Raw genomic sequence first — 24,527 nt, 5'->3', positions numbered from 1 at the left:
TAATGGAAATAACTTCTTTTTTTAAATGCATTTTTTTTTCCTAATTTTTTTCCCAATCTCAAGATGATAACTCCCGGAATGTGTTAGCCAAATTCCAGAACTACCAGGTCAAAGAGAAAATACTTTAAATAACCAGAGAGTAACCATCCAAAATATCTTGGAGCCACTGTCAGGATCACGTAAGATTTAGCAGCTACCACATTAAAGGAGGAGAGGGCTTGGAATATGATACTCTAAAAGACAAAAAAAGGTTAGAATTTCAACCTAGAATAACCTACCTAACCTAATCCTTTGGAGAAAAATCGATATTTAATGAATTTTAAAACTTTCAGACATTCTTAATGAAAAAACTGGAGCTGAATAGAAAATTTAACTTTGATATACAAGACTCAAGAGATTAAAATCGTGAAAAGAAATCATTAGGGACTCAGAAAGGTTAAACTGTTTGCATTTCTTTATGATAAGGTGATATGTATAACTTTTAAGAACTTTATCACTTTTAGGGCAGTAAGAATTATTCTACATAGACAGAGGACATGGAAGTGAATTGATTATGTTAGAATGATTTAAAAAATGCATAGAAGAGAAAGAGGAATGCTTGAATCTCCCTTCTAAGTTGGTTCAAATTGTGTGGGGGATAGGTATGTGTGTGTGTGTGTGTGTGTGTGTGTGTGTGTGTGTGTATGTATGTATATATATACATACACACACACCCCTATATAAAATGTATTCATTTGGGTGTAGAAATCTATCCAGTTGGATATAGAAATCTATCTTACTGAAGAGGGGAGTGGAAAGGAATAAGAGAAAGGTAGAGATAATAAAAGTGAGACAGAGATGTGAAGCAAAACAGACTTTAGAGGAGGGACAAGCTAAAGAGAGAGAGAAGGATAGACAGAAAATGAGATGGTGGCAAATGCACAGTTAATCATCATAACTGTGGATGTGAGTGGGATGAACTCACTCATAAAACAGAAGCAGATAGCAGAATGGGTTAGAAACCGGAATCAAACAATATATTGGAACCTAGGATCCATGTAGGTGCAAACACTTACCAGGCTCACACAGTTAGCTAAGGATACAGCTGGATATAAAATCCTGATCTTCTGAATGCAATCTGGTATTCTTTCCTGTGCAACCCGTAGATGTATTGTATTTTGATTTTTTTTTTTAAGAATAACTCCCGTAATGGAGATAAAAATGATGGGTTTACATCCATATCTAACTGAAAATGAAAAGGCATTGAAATTCTGGAGAACTTTGTTTAATTTGTGGTATGAGAAAATATTAGCAATGCTAGGTTTGTCGTTAAGTTACTTGAAGAACCAGAAATCAATATTATTTGTTATTTATTTTAAGCAAGCAAGAATGCATCCAACTTCTATATATACTCTGTTGCTGATCTAGATGGTAATACTGATAGTCATACTTGCAGTCCATATTGAAGCAGTGGACTGCAAGTGTCCTTGAATGGAGTGTGTTTGCATAGAAACTATTATAGAATATCATACTCATCTCAGCAAAGTAAATTTTCTTGTATTATTAATTAATGTGTTTTTGATAGCCAGGTGCCAAGTCTTTCTGCAATATTTTTTTCTTTCACCTCTTCCAACATAGTCTATTATTTTCTCATCTTGACTGCGTTCTGCTTCTTTTAGTAGACCTCTCAGTCTGTCTAGCTTCTCACATTTTTGATTCATTGTATTATTAGTAAAGGATATAGTTGAAGCAGCAATTCTTATACCTTTTTGAAGACCCTTTATTGTATTTTAGGTTAAATGCAAGCTTGGGTATGTGTACATACATATTCACTACTTAAATGCTGAGTTTGTTGTTCTGTACTGATTCTGCTTTGTCACTTTTCTTGCTCTATATGAGTTAGGTTTTTTTTTTTTTTAATTCCTTGCTGTACAGGGTGTTCTGTTTTTTGCTTCTGGGCTTCTCCTTATGTCCATGTATTGGAACAGTTTCCCCCTTCCCATCTGTCAAGGCATTTCCCCATCTACCTCTTAAATTGTAGCTAAAGTCTCATGTTTCTTAAAAGCTTTCCTTCTCTTTTCTTTCCCTTTTTAAAATGAAATGTTTTGTTGATAACTTTTTGTTTTTTTTCCACAAATATCACTTTCTTGTAACCCACTTTGTGTCCTTCTTTTAGAGGAAAAAGCAAAACAGCAGTCCAGGCAAGATTCTCCCCTCCCAGTGTAGTGATTGTGATGTACAACTTGTATAAGATTCTGTCCTTATCTGCTCCCAATTCTTAGGGAGATGACATTATTATTTTATTGATTGTAGACTCCTGGCAATATTTTGACTCCACTTTTGTGTTCTTCAAGTATATTCCTCTGGTAGTAGTCACCTTTCTGTGTTTTCAATTTTGTTCTTTTTGGATCTGGGGGGCTATTGCCTTTTTTTGGTTTTCTAAGAAATCTATACATCATGCCACCTGTATCATCTATATATCATGCCACCTCCTCCCATGTGTGGGTGACCTGCAAGGATCTATTCTTTGTTTTCTTCTTTTTTCCTCTCTCTGTTGTAACATTTAGTAATCTAATCAGCCCTCATGGGTATAACTAAAATATCTGTGTAGGTGAATCCCAGGTCTATACATCCAGCCTTAGTATCCCCTCTTGAGCTCCAGTCTGTCATCATGAACTATTGAACATTTTAGGCTAGATATCTCATAGACAGCTCAAACTCAATATGTCTGAGACAGAGCTTATTATATTTTTTCCAAAGCCTGTCCATCCTCCTTCTGAATTTCCCCAGATCTCTAGAATGAACCACCACCTATGCAGTCACCAAACTCAGTACGATCCTCAACTCCTCACTCTCCTTCATTCCACATATTTAGTCAGTTGCCATGTCTTGTTATTTCTGACTTCCCACCATTTCTCACCTCTACTGACATGGCCACAGCCCTAGTGCAAGATCTCATTACCTTTCACCTGGATTATTGTAATAAATTCCCACTTCATCTTCTAGCTTTAAGTTTCCCCTTCCCCAGTTTTCCTTCCTCACATCTTGTTGCTAAAGTAATTTTCCTAAAGCACTGGCCATTTTACTCTTCTACTCAATAAACTGCAGTAACTCCTGATTGCCTTTAGGATCATAGTATAAAACTCCTCTGTTTGGGGCAGCTACTGGTGCAGTGGATAGAGCACCAGTGCAGGAGACAGGAGAAACTGAGTTCAAATCTCACTTCAGACACTTGACACTAACTAGCTGTGTGACCTTGGGCAAGTCACTTAACCCCAGTTGCTTCATCCTGGGTCATCTCCAGTCATCCTGATGCATTGATGAATATCTGGTCACTGCATTCAGATGGCTCTGGAAGAGAAGTGAGGGTGGTGATCTGCACAGCCCTCCCTCACTCCAAGTCAGGTGCAAGTCATGTCATCATTTCTCTGATGGCAGAGTCTTCTTCGACAACGAAGGATGGACACACACACATAAACTCCTCTGTTTGATTTATAAAACCCTTCACAACCTGGCCCCAACCCACCTTTTTGACCTTGTTATGTATTACTCTTCTTCCTTCACTCTGTGGTCCTGCTAGACTTAACTTTACCTCACATGCAATCCTTGCCCTCCCATCTCTAGGCCTTTATCATGACTGTCTTCCATATTTAGAATGCCCTTTTTGTCCTCTTTGACTCTTACAATCCCTTGTTTCTTTCAGAACCTTGTTTATGACATCTTTCCTGATACATTCCTGTTGTTAGTGTTTCATTTTTGTCTTTGTGTCTTAAAAATAATGCAATCTAGTGTCTAGTATTAGTCGATCAGTGAGGATTTACTAAGTGTGTACTATGTGCCAGGCACTGTGCTCAGTGTTGGGGATGCAACTGCAAAGAATGAAACAATATATTCTTGCAATAAACTTGGCTTTCTAATAAATGCTTGCTGATTTATTACAATTGGTTTTTAGCTTTTCTCCTAAAGATAGTGTACGGTTAACAATGTAAACCATCCTGTCTTTCCTTAGTGTAGATAGATAGCACGTTATTACAGATATTTAGGCCATAAGTTTTGCCTTAACTTACCCTTATTTGTATGGAAGACTTATTTTAGAGCCCATGTATTATAAAATCTTACTTGAGAGGAATTTGCCTTTTTTTTGTTTTTCAAAATTTAAATCATAGTAGAGATCACCTGCATGTGACATTTTGGGTGACAGTGAATATGGATATATTGTTTACATATAGTAACTTTGTGAACTGGATGTGTGTGCGTGTATATGTACGTATGTGCATCTCCACCGTCAATAAACGTCTAATATCAGGGACCTCTCAAAAGTTCCTCATCATTGATTATATGTTACAGCCTGCTTATATCTCTTGCCTCTGAGTGATATTTTAATTATTTAATTATTCAGAGCTTTAAAGCAACATCAGTAGAATTTTGGTATTAAAAATGGGCCTTTGTGGCCAGAAGAAGCTTAGCATCTTTTAAAGAACTCTGCAATTTCCTGAAGGCAACTCAGCCCACTTTCCTTCTAACATTTAATTCTGGGCTCCACTTGTGCTCCATTTGTACTGTCTATTCTAAATTGATATACTGATGGGAAAGCACTGTAGATGACCTCCACGGTCCCTTCTCACTCTAGGATTATGATTCCATGAAAGTCCTTTGAAAGGGCTGTGAAACAATGCATATTGGTTATAGAGTAAATAGGAAATTTTGCTTACCGCTAACCGATCATTATAATTTTGTATGTAAAAGGAAAATAATATGAAGAAATAGAAATAATTGATTGTTGAATGACTGTGGATATTGTCTTGATTGTTAATACTATAACCAGTAATAGGGACTTCTAGAAAAAAATATCTGAGGTCTGAATATATAGAATTCTTGGGAATTTCTTTGATGTACACTTCAGTTTTTATTATGTTCTACAGGACAGTTTGTTTTTCAGATGGTACTGATGTACAGTTTTACATTTTTGTTTCCATCTTTGGCATTGTTTCTAAATATGACCCACATTTTCTCAAGGCCATCCTAAAAATATAGCAACTTTCACATATTAATATAAAAAACACCACAGGCACCCAGAACAACGTAGTCTGAAAACCCTTTTAGCGGTGCAATCCACTTTCTCGATAAACCAGATACAGCTGTGCCCTGCTTTAAGGGAGCCTTTTATATATAACAACTTGAACTTGCAAAACAGATAAAATAGACACTGATATTTTGGGTGAAGCATGTCAGGAACATGTTTTTTTGCTTCAGAGATCTATCTGCTGGGGATTGTACTATATATGACAAAGATGATTTGAACTTTTAAATGGAAGTTTAATGTGTTGCTGGCTGAGAACTGGAATATAGTAATATTAATGTTGATATACCTACTTCTTTTTTTTTTTTTCAAACTGGGTCTCCCTATGTTGCTCAGGCTGAATGTATAGCAGCTACACATAGGCTTGGTCCCATTGCTTATCATCACAGAATTTTTGATCTTCTCTGTTTCTGATCTGAACCAGTTCTCCTCTACTTAGGCAGGTTGGTAGCCCTTTATACCTGGGAGTTCATCATATTAATGCTCATTTTGTACAGACATCCAATCAACTTTATCATTCCTGCAGCTCAGTACTCTTAAGCTCGAGAGATCTAACAGCCTCTGCCTCTTGGTCACTGGGATTACAAGCATCCTCTTTTTTTTTCTTTTACTTATATTTGTTGTTGTTCAGTCATTTTTTGTTGTATTTTGGTGACCCCATTTGGAGTTTTCTTGGCAAGGATACTGGAATGATTTCCCATTTCTTTCTCCAGCTCATTTTACAGGTCAGAAACCGAGGCCAACAGGATTGGGTGACTTGCCAGGGGTCACACAGCTAGTAAGTGTGAGTGAGGCCAGATTTGAACTCAGTAAGATAAGTCTTCCTGATTCCAAGCCCAGTCTGTCTGCACTGTGTCATCTGGCTGCCCAGTGTCTTCCATACTGCTTTTCAGTTTTCCCAACAAGCTTTGTCAAACAGTGTCTTTGTCCCAGTAGTTGGAATCCTTGTGTTCCTTGAATACCAGGGCATTGTTTCTTTGTGTTGTTCAGCTAGTCTGTTTTACCAATTGATTTCTCCATTCTTGTTGGAATTATATGCAGCATCTTGTCACTTTCTTCTGACAGTGTTGATTTTTCCTTTACCTCTAAGTAGTCGGTGGTGCAGTGGCCTAATATTATTTCCACAGCACTATATAGTTGTTTCCTTTCCATTTAAGTATAGTTGGTTTCATTTCTTGTAATATTTTTAACTATCAGTGTTTAGTCTGAACTTTAACAGAAGTTTATGTATGGTATATAGATGTGATATTTCTGAGTAATCTATAAGCTTTTATCTTTTTTATTTCTCCAGTTTGAACCTTGGTTTTTTTTTTTTCCTTATTTTTGAATCTTTTTATTCTGAATTTTACCCCAAACAAAATGAGCACTTCCAATAGAACAGAAAAATAGGGTTGTATACAACACTGTTAATCATACATTCACCTGGACTATTGCAAAAGCCTTCTTTCATGAAACCTCTAGTTCCCTTTAAGGCTTAGCTCAAATGCCACTTTGTTTAAGAGATGCTTCTTCATTTTCCTTCTAGTGCCTACTGAAATCACTTTGTATTTATTTGCTATAAATCTTCCATTAGTAAAATGTTCACTTGTTGAGGTTAGTGACTATCTTACTTTTGTACTTGTACCTGGCACATAGCAGAGATAGAGCAGAGGACCGTCAGTCATCTTCATGGCATGGTGAGGCTATAGGAGATGACTTATGTAAATTAAGAACATTTCCAGATAGAGTTAGTAGATTTGTTAGCATTTCTATTATCTATCTTTTATCATTGGTGACAGTGGAGCTATTGCATTTAGAGTTTTAACACCTTAGTCCCCCAGGACTAAAAAGAAGACATTAATCGTATTTAATAGATTGAAGTCAGGAACAGTATTTGGACCAGACTAAATACATGTTGAAGAAATCCATGCTGAAGGCTACAGAACTTTGAAAATGCGGAGCCATCAGTTTACAACAGGAAAAGATATGCCCCCCTTCAAAAGAAAAAAAATCCCCAATATTTTGACCCCCCAAAATAGAGGACATCTGTAACTACTGAACTATATACCTACTTTTCTTTATGAAATTCTCATGAGAATTATCTGCATACTCACCCAGGATGTCCTTAATGAAAAATATGATGAGGGCAAAGGTAACCTTTTGTAAACTATTGATTTGGCAATAGAGTATAAGACTTAGAGTTAGGGAAATTTGTGATCAGATCCTGCCTCTATTACTTATTAATTTATGAACATAGGCAAGTCATTTAACCACTCTGTGCTGTAAATTAGTCACCTGTAAAATGGGGATGATAATACCTAATACCAATTCCTCAGGGAATTATTTGAAGGTTCAAATGACATAATGTGTAAGTGCTTTGCAAGCGTTAAATGACAAATGACATCATTATTTTCTAGGAAAAAACTATGTCTTTACAAACACAAAATCTGCTGAAAAGTGGATCAAATACAAGATACTACTGTCCATTTTTTGTTAGTTACCAAGAAAAAAGGTCTTTGTAGAATCAAATGCTGCCTTTAGATTCTACTTTTAATAAAAATTTTCTCGTGCATATATTGAGATCATACAAAATTCTTTGAAAGATATAACCACAAAGATAACTCTTCAGAATGCCCCTGATTATTAACATTGAAGTGGCATAAAATAATTATATGTTAGTCAGAGGTGTTCGCCATTGTCATGGAGGATATCCTCCTCAGGGTCGAAATGGAAGAAGGATTTTCTACAGATCAAAGCTGCTTTATTCTCTTCTAAATAGTATTTTACTGTTTTTCAATTTTATGTAAAGACAATTTTTAACATTCATTTTTTAAATAAAATTTTGAGTTCCAAATTTCTTCCCTGTCTTTCCACCCTTCTCCCTAAGATAGTAGGTGGAGCAGAGGATGGAAAGCATTCCAGATGTGGGTGACACCTGAGAAAATGCCCAGAGCTTAGAGATGGAGTGTATCTTGTTTGCGACACAGCCAGGAGACCAGTGTAACTGGATCAAAGAGTACATTTTGGGGAGTGAGGTAGAAGACTGGAAAGGTAGGAGGAGCTAGGACAAGAGCTAGGATACGAAGGGCTTTGAATGCCAGAGCATTTTATATTTGAATCTGGAAGTGATAATAGACCACTGGAGTTTACTGAGTTAGGGAAGGAAAAGAGATTGATATCACTGGACACACACTTTTGGAAAGTCACTTTAGTTCCTGGATGGAGGACGGATGGGTATGGAGAGAGACTCGAGGCAGGCAGAATCATCAGCAGGCATGACATGATGAGGGATTGTGCCAAGATGGCAGCAGTATAAGAGGAGAGAAGGGGGCATATTATATTCTTTTCATTAGCTTACTTCACATAGGATTGGAAGTACTCATAATAAGCACCCAGAGAAAGGTATTTTATTACTTTATTACCATGTTACCATGCCTTCCAAAATAGAGCAAACAGGATGACCCATAGCCTATATCTGAGAAAACAGAGTTCTAGAAAAGCAATTTACCTGCTAATTATTTTTAAGACTTATTATTTCAGTGGAGGCCAGTAACTCCTGTGTGAGGTTCCTTGGGGAGGGCTGAATAGTAAAGGGAAAATGAAGGACCATTAAGGTTAATTTAATATTCCCTTAGCCATGGAGAATTACCCGCTGGGGAACCTGCTGAGGTAGGTGAGTGTTAGGGAGGTTATGGTTAGCACAAAATGACAAGATAAATTCTAGGGCAAGCCATCAAAGAAATCGGGAAGCAAGCTGGGCACTTCTGTTTTTAATTCACGGGCACATGCGCGCGCGTGTGTATATGTGTTTTGAAGGTCAGAAGGTAGAGGACCTTTTGATGTCACTCTTTTTCTAAGTTTTCTTTTTTGTCTTAGGGAAAGGTTTTAGGCCTCTACTAACCCTTTGAGCATCAAACATATTTAGAAAATGATTAATTTAAATTTTTTAGCAAAGGCAAAGAAATAAGGGTTAATTAACCTGAGTTGTGATTTAGCAGCAGCTTTGGAAAGGATATTTTTGTGAAGGAGACTTAAACCCCATGTATAGAAAACCTTCCAATCTTGTGAGAATCTTTATCCCCTTACCAACTAAAGTGATAGAATATTTTTCTCTTGAAATTTTTTTTTTAAACTTGAGGTAGACTGGGAGAATGGCTTAAATATGTTCTATGAAATGGAGCATGTGAAAAATGGATGAATGTCTTGTTGAGAAGTGGTATAAAGTAATGAGACTATTTTTATAAACCAAAGTCAGCTAATCATTTAGTCATCACATACTCATAAAAGAGCTTTCAAATTGCCTTTTATTCCTTTGAGTCTGATTAATCCACCTTTCTTTGTATCAGAAGTTTAACAGTTTAATCTTGCACCAGCATTGGTTTCAGTGAAATTTAACTGTGTACGAAAACTTAAAGACCTACCAGGAATATGTGCTTTCTTGAAATTCATTCACACTTTGAATTTTGTACTGTTAAGTTGTCAGGAGTATGATTTCAACATTTTTTCTTCCCAACAGTTTCAGACTCATTGGCGCAAACTGTAGTTCAACATCTAAGATGGATCATGCAGAAGGATCTTTTGGGGCAAGATGTCTTTCTGATTGGCCCACCTGGACCTCTTCGACGTTCAATTGCTATGCAGTACTTGGTGAGCTATTTATTTCTGTGAATTCATGAGAGTGTTGACAGTATTAAAATAGTATTTAAATATGAAATGACTTTTTGTGATTAAGAATATGTAAAAATATCAGGATTAGTTCATTGCTTAAAAATTTCTTTTTTAAAAAGTTGCTAGAGAAATTGTTAAAAGTTTTAAATAGGTCCAAAGGCATGTGTTTACTTCCCCTTTCAGAACTTTGCCAATTTTGCCATAACTAGATAACAGCAATCAATAATTTAGAAATGTAGTCATAGAACAGAAGAGACAGAATCCACAAATTTCTGGTCACAAAACAGAACTGAATTTTAGAATACCTTAGGGACATTCTCTTATTCCATTTTAAAAATTCAATCCTATTAACTGTTCTAGATATTATAGCAATATTCATTTAACTGTTTTCTATTTTCTGGAAACTATAGTAAATTTCAGATTGCTAAATTTATAAGCTATTTCTACTTTGTTGCCAGCATGGATATGTATTGTTCTGATAGTTTTATGAATACTTGATCAGCTAAAAGACCTTGTGCCAGTGGTACTTTTTACAGTAAAAAGAAAACCCTTCTTAGAAGCACTTGTTACCTTTGTAATCTCCTTTCTTTAGTATTTGTGATTCGGGTACACCACTACATATACTTTGACAATTTCTTATGAATGAATCATGGTTATCACTAAGATCTTACAGAACAATAGTTAAAGATACATGCAAAAAAAAGATAAAAACTAGACTTTTTCATAATCTAACTCCTAACAGTTCAGAGCATTTTGTTCATTTCCAAGACATTTCTGTGGAATAGAGGATGACAGCTTCTGTTGTCTTCACTTTGTAGACAGATAGAAGAAAAAGAAATTTGCTCATGGTCACATAGCCAACTGCTGGAAGATCCAGGTTTAAAATTAAGATCATAAAAAATTACTTAGTAGTTGCTATGGGCAAAATGATTACAGACTTTCAGAGTTGTAAAAGACTTTAGAGGAAGACACCTAGTCCAACCTATATATATAATATAGCCCCTCTAAGTGATCATCTAGGTTTTACTTAAAGGCAACAAATGAGGGGGGAATTGCCACTATCTCTAGATGCAATGCATTCCACTTTTCTATAACCATGTTCTCAGGAAATTTGTTCTTACAGCAAACCAAAATTTACCTCTTTTTTTTCTTATTCTATTTTATTAAATGTCTTTACTTTGAACTAATTATGTACTCTGTTGGACTGGAGAAACAAAAGTAGGGAGTCATGAGGAATGGTTTGGAGTGAATCTTGAACCCAAAATATCTGTTCCAGGGAACCCACACATGAGAAAGGGTGCCCTAGATGCTGCATTGGAATAATAATAGTAATATTGATGATGATGATTAGACTACATTCAATAGAGTAATCCTCTAATCACAAAATTTACCTTTTTTGAATTTCTGCCCATTGCTGTGTTCTACCTTTTGGAAAAGAGCAGAGCAAGTCTCATTCCTCTTCCATAAGATGGTCCTTTAGATAACTTTAAAAGATAGTTTATTTTTTTCCAATTACATATAAAAAAAATTTTTACATGGTTTAAAAAAATTTTTGAGTTCCAAATTTTCTTCTTTCCTCCTTCCCTTCCCCCTTCATTGAGAAGGCTAGCAGTTTGATATAGGTTATGCATCTACAGTCATATAAAATACATTTCCATTTTAATCATGCTGTGAAAGAAAAACAGACCAAAAAAGCATCCTCACCCTCACACACACTCAAAAAAAGTAAAAGATAGCATACTTTGATCTGCATTCAGACATTTAGCATTTTTCAGTATAAGTCCTTCAGAGTTGTTTTGGATCTTTGTATTGCTGAGGATAGTTAAGTCATTCATAGTTGATCATCTTACAGTATTGCTGTTACTATATACAGTGTTCTGGTTCTGCTCACTTCACTTTGTATCAGTTCATATAAGTCTTTTCAGGTTTTTCTGAAATCCACCTGTTCATCATTTCTTTCTTTTTTTTTTCCCATTAAAATGTCCACAGAACTTTATTTCCCATGAACTGAGAGAGGTAACAATACAAGAAAGCTGCATTATTTTTTTTAATTGATTATTTTTTTGTTTTTTTCCCCTCCAATTTATTTATTTATTTTTAGTTTTCAACATTCGTTTCCACAAAATTTTGAGTTCCAAATTTTCTCCTCATCTCTCCCCTTCCCCCACTCCAAAATGCAGGGCATTCTGATTACCCCTTCCCCCAGTCTACTGTCCTTTCTATCACATCCCTCCCTTACCTTATCCCCATCTTCTTTCTTTTCTTGTAGGGCAAGATAGATTGTTATACCCCTTTACCTGTATTTCTTATTTCCCAGTTACATGCAAAAACAATTCTCAACATTCATTCCTAAAATTTTGAGTCCCAACTTCTCTCCCTTCCTCCCTCCCCACCCATCCTCACTGAGAAGGCAGGCAGTTCAATATAGGCTATATATGTGTAGTTTTACGAAAGACTTCCATAATAGTCATGTGAAAGATAACCTATATTTCCCTAAATCCTAACATGCCCTCCCCCATTTATTCTACTCTCTCTTTTGAACTTATTCCTCCCCAAAAGTGTTTACTTCTAATTATTCCCCTCCTCTCATTTGCCCTCCCTTTTATCATCTCCCCTACACCTCACTTATCCCGTTCTCCTCTGCTTTCCTGTAGGGTGAGAAAGATTTTCATACCAAATTGAGTGTGCATGTTATTCCCTCCTTAAGTCAATTGTGATGAGAGTAAGCTTCACTTTTTCCCTCTCACCTTCCCCTTTTCTCCTCCATTGAAAAAGCTTTTTCCTACCTTTTTTATGAGAGATAATTTGCCCTATTCCATTTCTCCCTTTCTCCTCCCAATATATTCCTCTCTCACCACTTAATTTTATTTATTTAGATATCATCCCTTCCTATTCAACTCACCCTGTGCCCTCTGTCTACATATATGTGTATAATCCCTCCAACTACCCAAATACTGAGAAAAGTTTTAAGAGTTACAATTATTATCTTTCCATGTAGGAATGTAAACAGTTCAGCTTTAGTAAGTCCCTTAGGATTTCTCTTTCCTGTTAACCTTTTCGTGCTTCTCTTTGATTCTTGTGTTTGAAAGTCAGATATTCTATTCAGTTCTGGTCTTTTCATCAAATGTGCTTGAAAGTCCTCTATTTCATTGAATTATCATTTTTCCCCTTGAAGTATTATACTCAGTTTTGCTGGGTGGGTGATTCTTGGTTTTAGTCCTAGTTTCTTTGACTTCTGGAATATCATATTACAAGCCTTTTAATGCCTTAATGTAGAAGTTGCCAGCTCCTGTGTTATCCTGATTGTATTTCCAAAATACTCAAATTGTTTCTTTCTGGCTGCTTGCAATATTTTCTCCTTGACTTGGGAACTCTGGAATTTGGCTACAATATTCCTAGGAGTTTTTCTTTTCAGATCTCTTTCAGGAGGTGATCGGTGAATTATTTCAATATGTATTTTGCCCTCTGGTTCCAGAATATCAGGGCAGTTTTCCTTGATGATTTCATGAAAGATGATGTTTAGGCTCATTCTGTGATTGTGGCTTTCAGGTAGTCCCATAATTTTTAAATTGTCTCTCCTGGATCTGTTTTCCAGGTCAATTGTTTTTCCAATGAGATATTTCACATTGTCTTTTGTTTTTTCAGTTTTTTGGTTTTGTTTGATAATTACTTGGTTTCTCATAAAGTCATTAGCTTCCTTCTGCTCCATTCTAATTTTTAAAAAACTCTTTTCTTCATTGAGCTTTTGAACCTCCTTTTCCATTTGGCTAATTCTGCTCTTTAAAGCATTCTTCTCCTCATTGGCTTTTTGGGCCTCTTTTGCCGTTTGAGTTAGTCTGTTTTTAAAGGTGTTAATTTGTTCAGCATTTTTTTGGGTCTTCTTTAGCAAGCTGTTGACTTGCTTTTCATGATTTTTTTGCTTCACTCTCATTTCTCTTCCCAATTTTTCCTCCACCTCTCTTAGTTGATTTTCAAAATCCTTTTTGAGCTCTTCCATGGCCTCCATATTTATTTTGGAGGTTTTGCATGCAGAAACCTTGACTTTTAGGTCCTCATCTGAAGAGCTAAATTGTTCCTCCTCATCCAAAAGGATGGAAGAAAAATACCTGCTCACCAAGAAAGTAACCTTCTATTGTCTTATTCTTTTTCCCTTTTTTGGGCATTTTCCCGGCCAGTTTCTTGACTTTCTCCCTTGGAAATAGGGAGAATAAACTCCTCTCCTGGTCTGAGCTCTGGTGTGTGAGCAGGATTCCCTCTCCAGAGCCTCCACCAGCTTTACCACACCAGCCAGCACTCCTCTTCACCCCAGGTCTGCCATTCAGGGCTAAGATCAGCGGCTCAATTCCCCCAGAGGCTTTAGGCCAGGGCTCCAACAGTGGAAGATGCTGCTGCCTGGGGCCGGGGCTAGACAGCTGCGTTCCCTTCTCACTCAAGTGAAAGAGCTTTCTCACTAACCTTTGAAGCTGTCTTGGCATTTGTGAGTTGAGGAATCTGGGACCCACAGCTGCTGCTGGTGGTGTGGCGCCTTGGAGCCTGTTCTAGTCCTGTCCTTGCCGCAGTGCGCTCCACACCTGTGCTGGGCTACGCTCCCCTGTTCATCATTTCTTATAGCACAACAGTATTCCATTACAATCACATACCACAGCTTGTTCATCTATTCCCCAATTGATTGGCCTACCCTCATTTTCCAGTTCTTTGCCACCGCAAAAAGAGCTGCTATAAATTTTCTATACGTGTGTGTGTGTGTGTGTGTGTGTGTGTGTGTATCGGGCCTTCCCCCTCCTTTTTTTAAAAATGTTTTTGGGATACAGACCTAGTAGTGGTTTTGCTGGGTCAAAGGGTATTTACAGAGTTTTATATAGCCTTTTGGGCATACTTCCAAATTTCTCTCCCAAATGGTTGGATCAGTTCACAGCTCCACTACTAGTGTCCCAGTTTTCCTACATCCTTGCCAACATTTGTCATTTTTCTTTTTTGTTATATTAGCCAATCTGATAAGTGTGAGGTGGTCCCTCAGAGCTGTTTTAATTTGCGTTTCTCTAATCAATAGTGATTTAGAGCATTTTCCCATATGGCTATAGATAGCTTTAATTACTTTGTCTGAAAACTGCCTGTTCATGTCCTTGGACTATTCATCAGCTGGGGAATGACTTGTATTATTCCCGGCCAGGTTGTCTAGTCACTGCTACATCTTGATGTTTGTATTAAGGTTTTAGAAATTCACTGATAAGTTTAATACAGAATTATTCTTAAAATGACTAATTGACTGAATAAGACAATTGCACTGTCAGATGACCTGGTCAGGATTTGATGTCAGTATTATGGCATTGTTTTATAATAATTTCACACTATTCTCCACAGGAGTTGACCAGGCAGGAGGTAGAGTATATTGCACTGTCCAGGGATACCACTGAAACTGATCTGAAACAACGAAGAGAGATACGGGCTGGAACTGCATTCTACATTGACCAGGCAAGTTCCTACTTCACTGTAGGAGTCTTCATGGTTTCCTCTGGAGTCTTACATGGCAGGGTGTATATTGAATCTTAGAGACCTTGTTGTAATATATTGTCCTCCCTAGACATTTTTAATGTAGTTACTTTTATTTCCCTGCTCTTGAGACCCTAAATAAACATTACCATATTAAAACATATTGGATAAAGACCAGGGTTGCTGACTTTGTAATTTCCTTTTCCTTCCCCCTCATTGCTCTGTTGGATGAAATTTTTTTCACAAATGAAGAAAATATGGGAAACAGTATATCACTGACTATACATTAATTTTTTCTAATTTGCAAAATCATTTAGAAAATTTTGTATTCATGACTAATATGGAAATGTGTTTTCCACGATTGATTATACATGTACAATCTATGTAAAATAATCTTACTCTCTTAAGGACGGGGAAGGGCAGAGACAGAGGGAAGGCATTTGGATCTTGATTTTAAAAAGCAAATGTTGAAAATTGTTTTTGCAATTGAGAAAAATATTATTTTAATAGAAACGTTAATGAAATTGGCAAAAAAGGAGCAATTTTTGTGTTCAACTGCAATGTTAGTTTGTCTTTAGTTTTAGGTATGGTTTAGTTACTCTTAACAATTAAGCTTAATCTTGTTGTAATGAAGCCATTTTAAATTCTTATTCAAAAGCACTTTAAGTATTCCAGATGTTCAATGTAAGGAATTCCTTTAACAGAGACAATTTGTAATTGATTCTACCTTTCAAATTGTTGCTAAGGACATTTATGTAGAGATCGGGCATAAATTCCATATAATTATCTGGACCAAAAAAAAGAAGGGAAAGGCATTTTATTTCTTTTTTTTTTTTTAACATCCTTTATTTTTAAAAATTTAATTTAATTTTTTTTTTGCTTTTTTAAAAATAGTTTTATTTATTTATTTTTAGATTTTGACATTTATTTCCACAAAATATTGAGTTCCAATTTTTCTCCCCTTCTCTCCTCTCCCCCCACCTTATAACACCGTGCATGCCCTACTTTCTATCACACCCCACCCTTCCCTTATCTCTCTTCTCTCTTCTTGAAGGGCAAGATAGATTTGTATATCCCATTACCTGTATTTCTTATTTCCCAGTTATATGCAATAGCAGTTCTCAACATTCGTTTCTAATGCTTTGAATTTCAACTTCTCTCCCTTCCTCCCTCTCCACTGAGAAGACAAGCAATTTAATACAGGCTATATATGTGTCATTTTGCACAAGACTTCTGTAGTAGTCATGTTGTGTAAGACTAGATATATTTCCCTCCATCCTACTCTGTCCCCCATTTATTCTATTCTCTCATTTGACCTTGTCCCTTCCCCAAAGTGTTTACTTCTAGTTACTCCCTTCTCCCATTTGCCCTCCCTTTTTTATTTATTTTTTTTTTAATTTAACTTTTAACATTCATTTTCACAGAATTTTGGGCTCCAAATTTTCTCCCCCCTTGTCCCCTCCGCCCACCCCAAAACACTGAGCATTCCAATTGCCCCCATCACCAATCTGCTCTCTCCTCCATCATTCCTCTCTGCCTTTGTCTCCATCCTCTCCTTTGTCCTGTTGGGCCAAATAACTTTCTATACCCTTTTACCTGTATTTCTTATTTCCTAGCGGCAAGAACAGTACTCGACAGTTGTTCCTAAAACTTTGAGTTCCAGCTTCTTTTCCTCCCTCCCTCCCCACCCCCTCCCTTTGGAAGGCAGGCAACTCAATATAGGCCACATCTGTATAGTTTTGCAAATGACTTCCATAATAGTCGTGTTGCATAAGACTAACTATATTTCCCTCCATCCTATCCTGCCCCCAATTACTTCTATTCTCTCTTTTGATCCTGTCCCTCCCCGTGAGTGTCGACCTCAAATTGCACCCTCCTCCCCATGCCCTCCCTTCCATCGTCCCCCCCACCCTGTTTATCCCCTTATCCCCCACTTTCCTGTATTGTAAGATAGGTTTTCATACCAAAATGACTGTGCATTTTATTCCTTCCTTTAGTGGAATGTGATGAGAGTAAACTTCATGTTTTTCTCTCACCTCCCCTCTTTTTCCCCAAACTAAAAAAGTCTTTTGCTTGCCTCTTTTATGAGAGATAATTTGCCCCATTCCATTTTTCCCTTTCTCCTCCCATATATTTCTCTCTCACTGCTTGATTTCATTTTTTTTTTTAAGATATGATCCCATCCTATTCAATTCACTCTGCACACTCTGTCTCTATGTGTGTGTGCATGTGCATGTGTGTGTGTGTAATCCCACCCAGTACCCAGATACTGAATAGTTTCAAGAGTTACTAATGTTGTCTTTCCATGTAGGAATGTAAACAGTTCAACTTTTATAACTCCCTTATGACTTCTCTTTGCTGTTTACCTTTTCATGCTTCTCTTCATTCTTGTGTTTGAAAGTCAAATTTCTTTTTAGCTCTGGTCTTTTCATCAAGAATGCTTGAAAGTCCTCTATTTCATTGAAAGATCAGTTTTTCCCCTGAAGTATTGTACTCAGTTTTGCTGAGTAGGCGATTCTTGGTTTTAGTCCTAGTTCCTTTGACTTCTGGAATATCCTATTCCATGCCCTTCGATCCCTTAATGTGGAAGCTGCTAGATCTTGTGTTATCCTGATTGTATTTCCACAATACTTGAATTGTTTCTTTCTAGCTGCTTGCAATATTTTCTCCTTGACCTGGGAACTCTGGAATTTGGCCACAATGTTCCTAGGAGTTTCTCTTTTTGGATCTTTTTCAGGTGGTGATCGGTGGATTCTTTCAATATTTATTTTGCCCTCTGGTTCTAGAATCTCAGGACAGTTTTCCTTGATAATTTCATGAAAGATGATGTCTAGGCTCTTTTTTTGATCCTGGCTTTCAGGTAGGCCCATAATTTTTAAATTGTCTCTCCTGGATCTATTTTCCAAGTCAGTTGGTTTTCCAGTGAGATATTTCACATTATCTTCCATTTTTTCATTCTTTTGGTTTTGTTTTGTGATTTCTTGGTTTCTCATAAAGTCATTAGCCTCCATCTGTGCCATTCTAATTTTGAAAGAACTATTTTCTTCAGTGAGCTTTTGAATCTCCTTTTCCATCTGGCTAAATCTGCTTTTGAAAGCATTCTTCTCCTCATTGGCTTCTTGAACCTCCTTTGCCAATTGAGTTAGCCTATTTTTCAGGGTGTTATTTTCTTCAGCATTTTTTTGGGTCTCCTTTAGCAGGGTGCTGATCTGCTGTTCATACTTTGCTTGCATGTCTTTGATTGCTCTTACCAGTTTTTCCTCCAGTCCTCTAACATAATTTTCAAAATTTTCTGAGCCCTTTTTGAGCTTTTCCCAGGTCTGATCCCATTGAGTGGGCTGGGATATAGAGGCCTTGACTTCTGTGTCTTTGCCTGATGGTAAGCATTGTTCTTCCTCATCAGAAAGGAAGGGAGGAAATGCCTGTTTCCCAAGAAAGTAACCTTCTATAGTCTTATTTCTTTTCCCTTTTCTGGGCATTTTCCCAGCCAGTGATTTGACTTCTGAATATTCTCTTCACACCCACTTCGACTCTGGATCCTCCCAGCCAGTGCTTGGGGTTTGAGATTCAAATGCTGCTTGCCAGCCTCAGGGCTTTTGGCGGGGGCAGGGCTGCTATTCAGTGTGGGATTAAGTTCAGGTGCTCAGGTCGGGGCAGCTCCCTCAGGGGGTTTATGCAGAGACCTTCAACAATGGATCCGGGCTCCTGCCTGCTTGGGAAGCCCCGGTCTGCTCCCGTCTCCGCTGTTGCCTCCCGAGGGGGCCTGAGTTATGGGGGCACCCCACTCCCCTCTCGACCCGCCAAAGAGACCCTCTCACCGACCCCTGTTACCTGTGGGTGGAGGGACCCGCGTGGCCACTGGAGATTCCATCCCTGAAGCCCGCTCGGATCTTTTCCTCTTGGTGCTGTGGCCGGGGCAGGGCTGTACTCAGCTCCCAGTCCCGGCGCCCAGTCCGTGGTGTGAAGGACCTTTTGCGAGAGGTTTGCAGGTCTCTCTGGAACAGAAATCTCCCTCGCTCCAATGTTCTGTGGCCTCTGGGTGCAGAATTCGCTGTGAGTTACTTCTTTGTAGATGTTCTATGGGTTGTGGGTTCGGAGCTATGTGTATGTGCGTCTTTCTACTCCGCCATCTTGGCTCCGCCCTAACCAGCTTTTCTTAAATGAATTAAAGCATAGTCCACAATCTGTCTAAAACATAATTTTAAAATGAATAGTATTGATTCCATTCAGATTTCTCTGTTCAGAGAAATTGATGAGCTCATAGTCCTTTTAAAATGTTTCCAGATTTAAGCCTTAAGGAATAAAAATGTAGAAATCTATCTTGTTAATTACTTTTGTCTATAAAACATCTCTTTTTCTCTGTCTTCAGAGCTTGAAGTCATTGGCCAGGAAGACAGGGCTAAATGACTGTTTTTAAAATATATTTTTATTAAATCTTTTGTTTTTATATCACCCAAATTTCCCCCTGCATTCCTCCCCCTCCTAAAGAGTCATCTCATCTAACAAATATTATTTTAAAAGAAAAAAAGATTAAAGATCTGTACCTTCTGACTGAAAGAACCAGAAGCTACAACACTCAGCCAACATCATGAATAGGAAAAAGCAGACGAAAAGTGAAAAAACCATAGAATCTTTCTATGGGGATAAGGACCAAAACACAAACACCAAAGAGGTCAGAGCTGAGACTGTACTTCAATCTGAAACCTCAGATGGGACTATGAATTTCTTGCAAGCACAAATAGATTACCTGGAACATCTGAAGAAGGATATAAAAGAAAAATTGGCCAATGATTTTAAAATTATAAAAAAAGAATTCACTGATGAGAACATCACTCTGAAAAGGAAAATTGAACAAATGGAAAAGAAAGTTCAAAAATTAACTGGAGAGAATAATTCCCTAAAAGGAAGAGTTACTCAAATGGAAAAGGAAACCCAAAACCTAATTGGGAAAATTGATCAGATGGAAATGGAAACCCAAAACCTAACTGGGAAAACTGGTCGAATGGAAAAAGAAGTACAAAAATTAAATGGAGAAAATAGCTCCTTAAAGGGAAAAATTGGTCAGATGGAAAAGGAGATGCAAAAGCTAACTGAAGAAAACGATGAAGATTAGAATTGGGCAAGTAGAAACTAATGGCTCAATGAGGCAACAAGAATCAGTCAAACAAAATCTAAAGAATGAAAAGATAGAAGAAAATGTAAAATATTTAATTGGAAAAACAACTGACCTGGAAAATAGATCCAGGAGAGAAAATCTAAGAATTATTGGCCTGCCAGAAACCCATGATGAAGAAAAGAGTCTGGACAATATCTTCCAGGAAATCATCAAGGAAAACTGCCCAGAAGTACTAGACTCAGAGGGCAAAATAGTCATCGAAAGAATCCACCGTTCCCCTCCCGAAAGGGATCCCAAACTCAAAACCCCAAGAAATATAGTTGCCAAATTCCAGAGCTATCAAGTGAAGGAGAAAATACTACAAGCAGCCAGAAAGAAACAATTCAAATATCAAGGACACACAGTCAGGATCACACAGGACCTTGCAGCTTCTACATTAAAAGATCGAAAGAATTGGAACCCAATATTCCGTAAGGCAAAGGAGGTTGGGACTTCAACCAAGAATCAAGTACCCAGCAAAGTTCAGCATAACATTTCAGGCAAGGAGAAAGTCATTCAACGAAATAAGGGATTTCCAGAGCTTCCTGACCAAAACACCAGAACTCAATAGACAATTTGATCTTCAAATGCAGGTCTCCAGAGAATCATAAAAAGGTAAACGGAGGGGAAAAAACAAAAACAAAAACTTGCTACTCAATTAGGGCAAACTGTTTACCTCCCTATAAGGGAAGATGATACCTGTTAATCTTGAGAACTGTGCAGCTGTTATGATAAAAGGGATATATGTAGAGGGAACGGGCATAAAGTAAATGATGTCATGTCAAAAATATGATTTAAGTATGAGAAGGGATTGTAATAGGAGGTCTGAAAAGGGGGAAGCAGAAAATGGCAAATTATATCACAGGAAGAAGTACAAAACTATAGTAGAGGGAAGGAGGGGAGGGAGATGAGCATTGTTTGAGAGGTACTCTCATCTGATTTGTTCAAAGGAGGGAACAATAATCTTAAGTAGATAATCCTAACTAGCTCTATAGGTAGTAGGAGGGGAAGGGGGAAGAAAGGGAAGGGAGGCTAAAAGGGAAGAAAGAAGCAATAAGAGTAAAGGGGAGTAAAAGGGAGGGGGGCTAAAAGAAGGAGGGGAAGGCTGCAGGAGGAGGGGGAGAAAAGTGAATACTATTGAGGAGGGGAAGGGAGACGGGAGAGTTAAAAGCACAAATGGTGGGAAAGAGGGTGGAGGGAAATACACAGATTGTAATCATAACTGTGAATGTGAATGGGATGAACTCTCCCATAAAACGGAGACGGATAGCAGAATGGATTAAAAGCCATAATCCAACAATATGCTGCTTACAAGAAACACATCTGAAATGGGGGGATACACATAGGATAAAGGTCAAAGGATGGAGCAGAATATATTGTGCTTCAGCTCATGTAAGAAAGGCAGGAGTAGCAATCCTAATCTCAGACAAAGCGAAAGCAGAAATAGATCTAATCAAAAGGGATAAGGATGGAAACTATATCCTGCTAAAAGGCACCATAGACAATGAAGCAATATCATTACTAAACATGTATGCTCCAAGTGGTATAGCATCCAGATTCTTAGAGGAGAGGTTGGGGGAGTTGAAGGAAGAAATTGATAGCAAAACTATACTAGTGGGGGACCTCAACCTCCCCCTCTCTGAACTCGATAAATCCAACCTCAAAATAAACAAGAAAGAGGTTAAGGAGGTAAATAAAACTCTGGATAAGGTAGATATGATAGATCTTTGGAGAAAATTAAATGGGAATAGAAAGGAATATACCTTTTTCTCAGCGGTACATGGAACATTTACAAAAATTGACCATGTACTAGGACATAAAAATCTCACAATCCAGTGCAGAAAGGTAGAGATAATCAATGCATCCTTTTCAGATCATAATGCATTAAAAATTACATGTAATAAAAGGCCATGGAAAGAGAAACCAAAAATCAATTGGAAACTAAATAATCTAATTCTAAAGAAGGGTTGGGTTAAAGAAGAAATCATAGAAACAATCAACAATTTCATTCAAGAGAATGACAATAGTGAGACAACATACCAAAACTTATGGGATACTGCAAAAGCAGTTATTAGGGGAGGTTTTATATCTTTGAATGCTTACATAAATAAAATAGAGAAAGAAGAGATCAGTGACTTAGGCTTGCAGTTGAAAAAGCTAGAAAAAGAACAAATTGAAAATCCCCAAGTAAATACCAAATTAGAAATACTGAAAACCAAAGGAGAGATTAATAAAATTGAAATTAAGAAAACTATTGAATTAATAAATAAAACCAGTAGTTGGTTTTATGAAAAAACTAATAAAATTGATAAACCTTTGGTCAATCTGATTAAAAAAAAGAAAGAAGAAAATCAAATTACTAATATTAAAAATGAAAGGGGCGAACTCACCTCCAATGAGGAGGAAATTAAAACAATAATTAGAAACTACTTTGCCCAACTTTATGCCCACAAATTCGATAATCTAAACGAGATGGATGAATATTTTAAAAAATACAAATTGCCCAGATTAACAGAAGAGGAAGTTGAATACTGAAACAACCCCATCTCAGAAAAAGAAATTGAACAAGCCATCAATGAACTCCCTAGGAAAAAATCTCCAGGGCCAGATGGATTCACAAGTGAATTCTATCAAGCATTGAAAGAACAGTTAATTCCAATACTACATACACTATTCTTGAAAATTGGGGAAGAAGGAGTCCTCCCAAATTCTTTCTATGATACAAATATGGTTTTGATACCCAAACCAGGAAGAGACAAAACAGAGAAAGAAAATTATAGACCAATTTCCCTAATGAATATAGATGCAAAAATTTTAAATAAGATTTTAGCAAAACGAATACAGCATCTTATCACGAGATTAATACATTATGATCAGGTAGGATTCATACCAGGACTACAGGGCTGGTTCAATATTAGGAAAACTATTAGCATTATCGATCACATCAACAACAAAGCTAACAAAAACCACATGATTATCTCAATAGATGCAGAAAAAGCTTTTGACAAAATACAACACCCATTCCTACTAAAAACACTGGAGAACGTAGAAATAAAGGGTACTTTCTATAAAATAATAAGCAGTATCTATCTAAAACCTTCAGCAAGCATTATATGCAATGGGGATAAGCTAGATGCATTCCCAATAAGATCAGGGGTGAAACAAGGTTGTCCATTATCACCACTATTATTCAGTATGGTACTAGAAGTGTTAGCTGTAGCAATTAGACAAGATAAAGATATTCAAGGAATAAGAATAGCCAAAGAAGAAACTAAGTTATCACTCTTTGCAGATGATATGATGATTTACCTAGAGAATCCCAGAGATTCAAGTAAAAAATTACTTGAATTAATAAACAACTTTGGCAAAGTTGCAGGTTACAAAATAAACCCACACAAATCTTCTGCGTTCCTATATATTAGCAACAAAGTCCAACAGCAAGAGATAGAAAGAGAAATCCCATTTAAAGCTAGGGTAGACAGTATAAAATACTTAGGAGTCTACCTGCCAAAACAAACCCAGGGATTATATGAACACAATTACAAGACATTTTTTGCACAAATAAAGTCAGATTTAAGTAAGTGGAAAAACATTAGTTGCTCATGGGTAGGCCGTGCTAATATAATAAAAATGACAATTCTACCTAAATTAATATACTTATTTAGTGCCATACCAATTAAACTATCAGACAATTACTTTCTAGAGCTGGATAAAATAATATCAAAATTCATTTGGAAAAACAAAAGGTCCAGAATATCAAAGGGACTAATGAAAAGAAATGCTTGGGAAGGTGGCCTAGCGCTACCAGACCTCAAACTGTACTATAAAGCAGCAATTATCAAAACCACTTGGTATTGGCTAAGAAACAGAGAGGTAGACAAGTGGAATAGACTTGGCACTCAAGATGCAGTAGGCAAGGAATATAGCAACCTTCTGTTTGATAAACCCAAGGACCCCAGCTTCTGGGATAAGAACTCATTGTTTGACAAAAATTGCTGGGAAAACTGGATAACAGTGTGGCGGAAATTAGGCATAGACCCATACCTGACACCGTACACAAGAATAAAGTCCAAATGGGTACATGATTTAGGCACAAAGATTGATACCATGAATAAACTGGAGAAGCAAGGAATAGTGTATTTATCAGATCTATGGAGAAGGGAAGAATTCTTTACT

At 37.1% G+C, this 24,527-nt stretch overlaps 1 protein-coding gene across 2 annotated transcripts in view; it reads left to right on the top strand.

The window, feature by feature from the left end:
* VWA8 (von Willebrand factor A domain containing 8) overlaps positions 1–24,527 on the top strand; it is a 442,786-nt gene that overhangs the window by 28,706 nt on the left and 389,553 nt on the right. For both annotated transcript variants that reach the window (XM_072617119.1, XM_072617120.1), the window contains 2 exons: positions 9,555–9,685; positions 15,068–15,178. In XM_072617119.1, coding sequence (XP_072473220.1) covers positions 9,555–9,685; positions 15,068–15,178 — 242 coding nt within the window. The remainder of the gene's footprint in view (positions 1–9,554; positions 9,686–15,067; positions 15,179–24,527) is intronic.

Source organism: Notamacropus eugenii, chromosome 6 (genome assembly GCF_028372415.1).
Source record: "Notamacropus eugenii isolate mMacEug1 chromosome 6, mMacEug1.pri_v2, whole genome shotgun sequence".
NCBI classification, from domain to species: Eukaryota; Metazoa; Chordata; class Mammalia; order Diprotodontia; family Macropodidae; genus Notamacropus; species Notamacropus eugenii.
The sequence above is the reverse complement of the archived record's forward strand: the minus strand, read 5'-3'. Positions and strand labels throughout refer to the sequence as shown.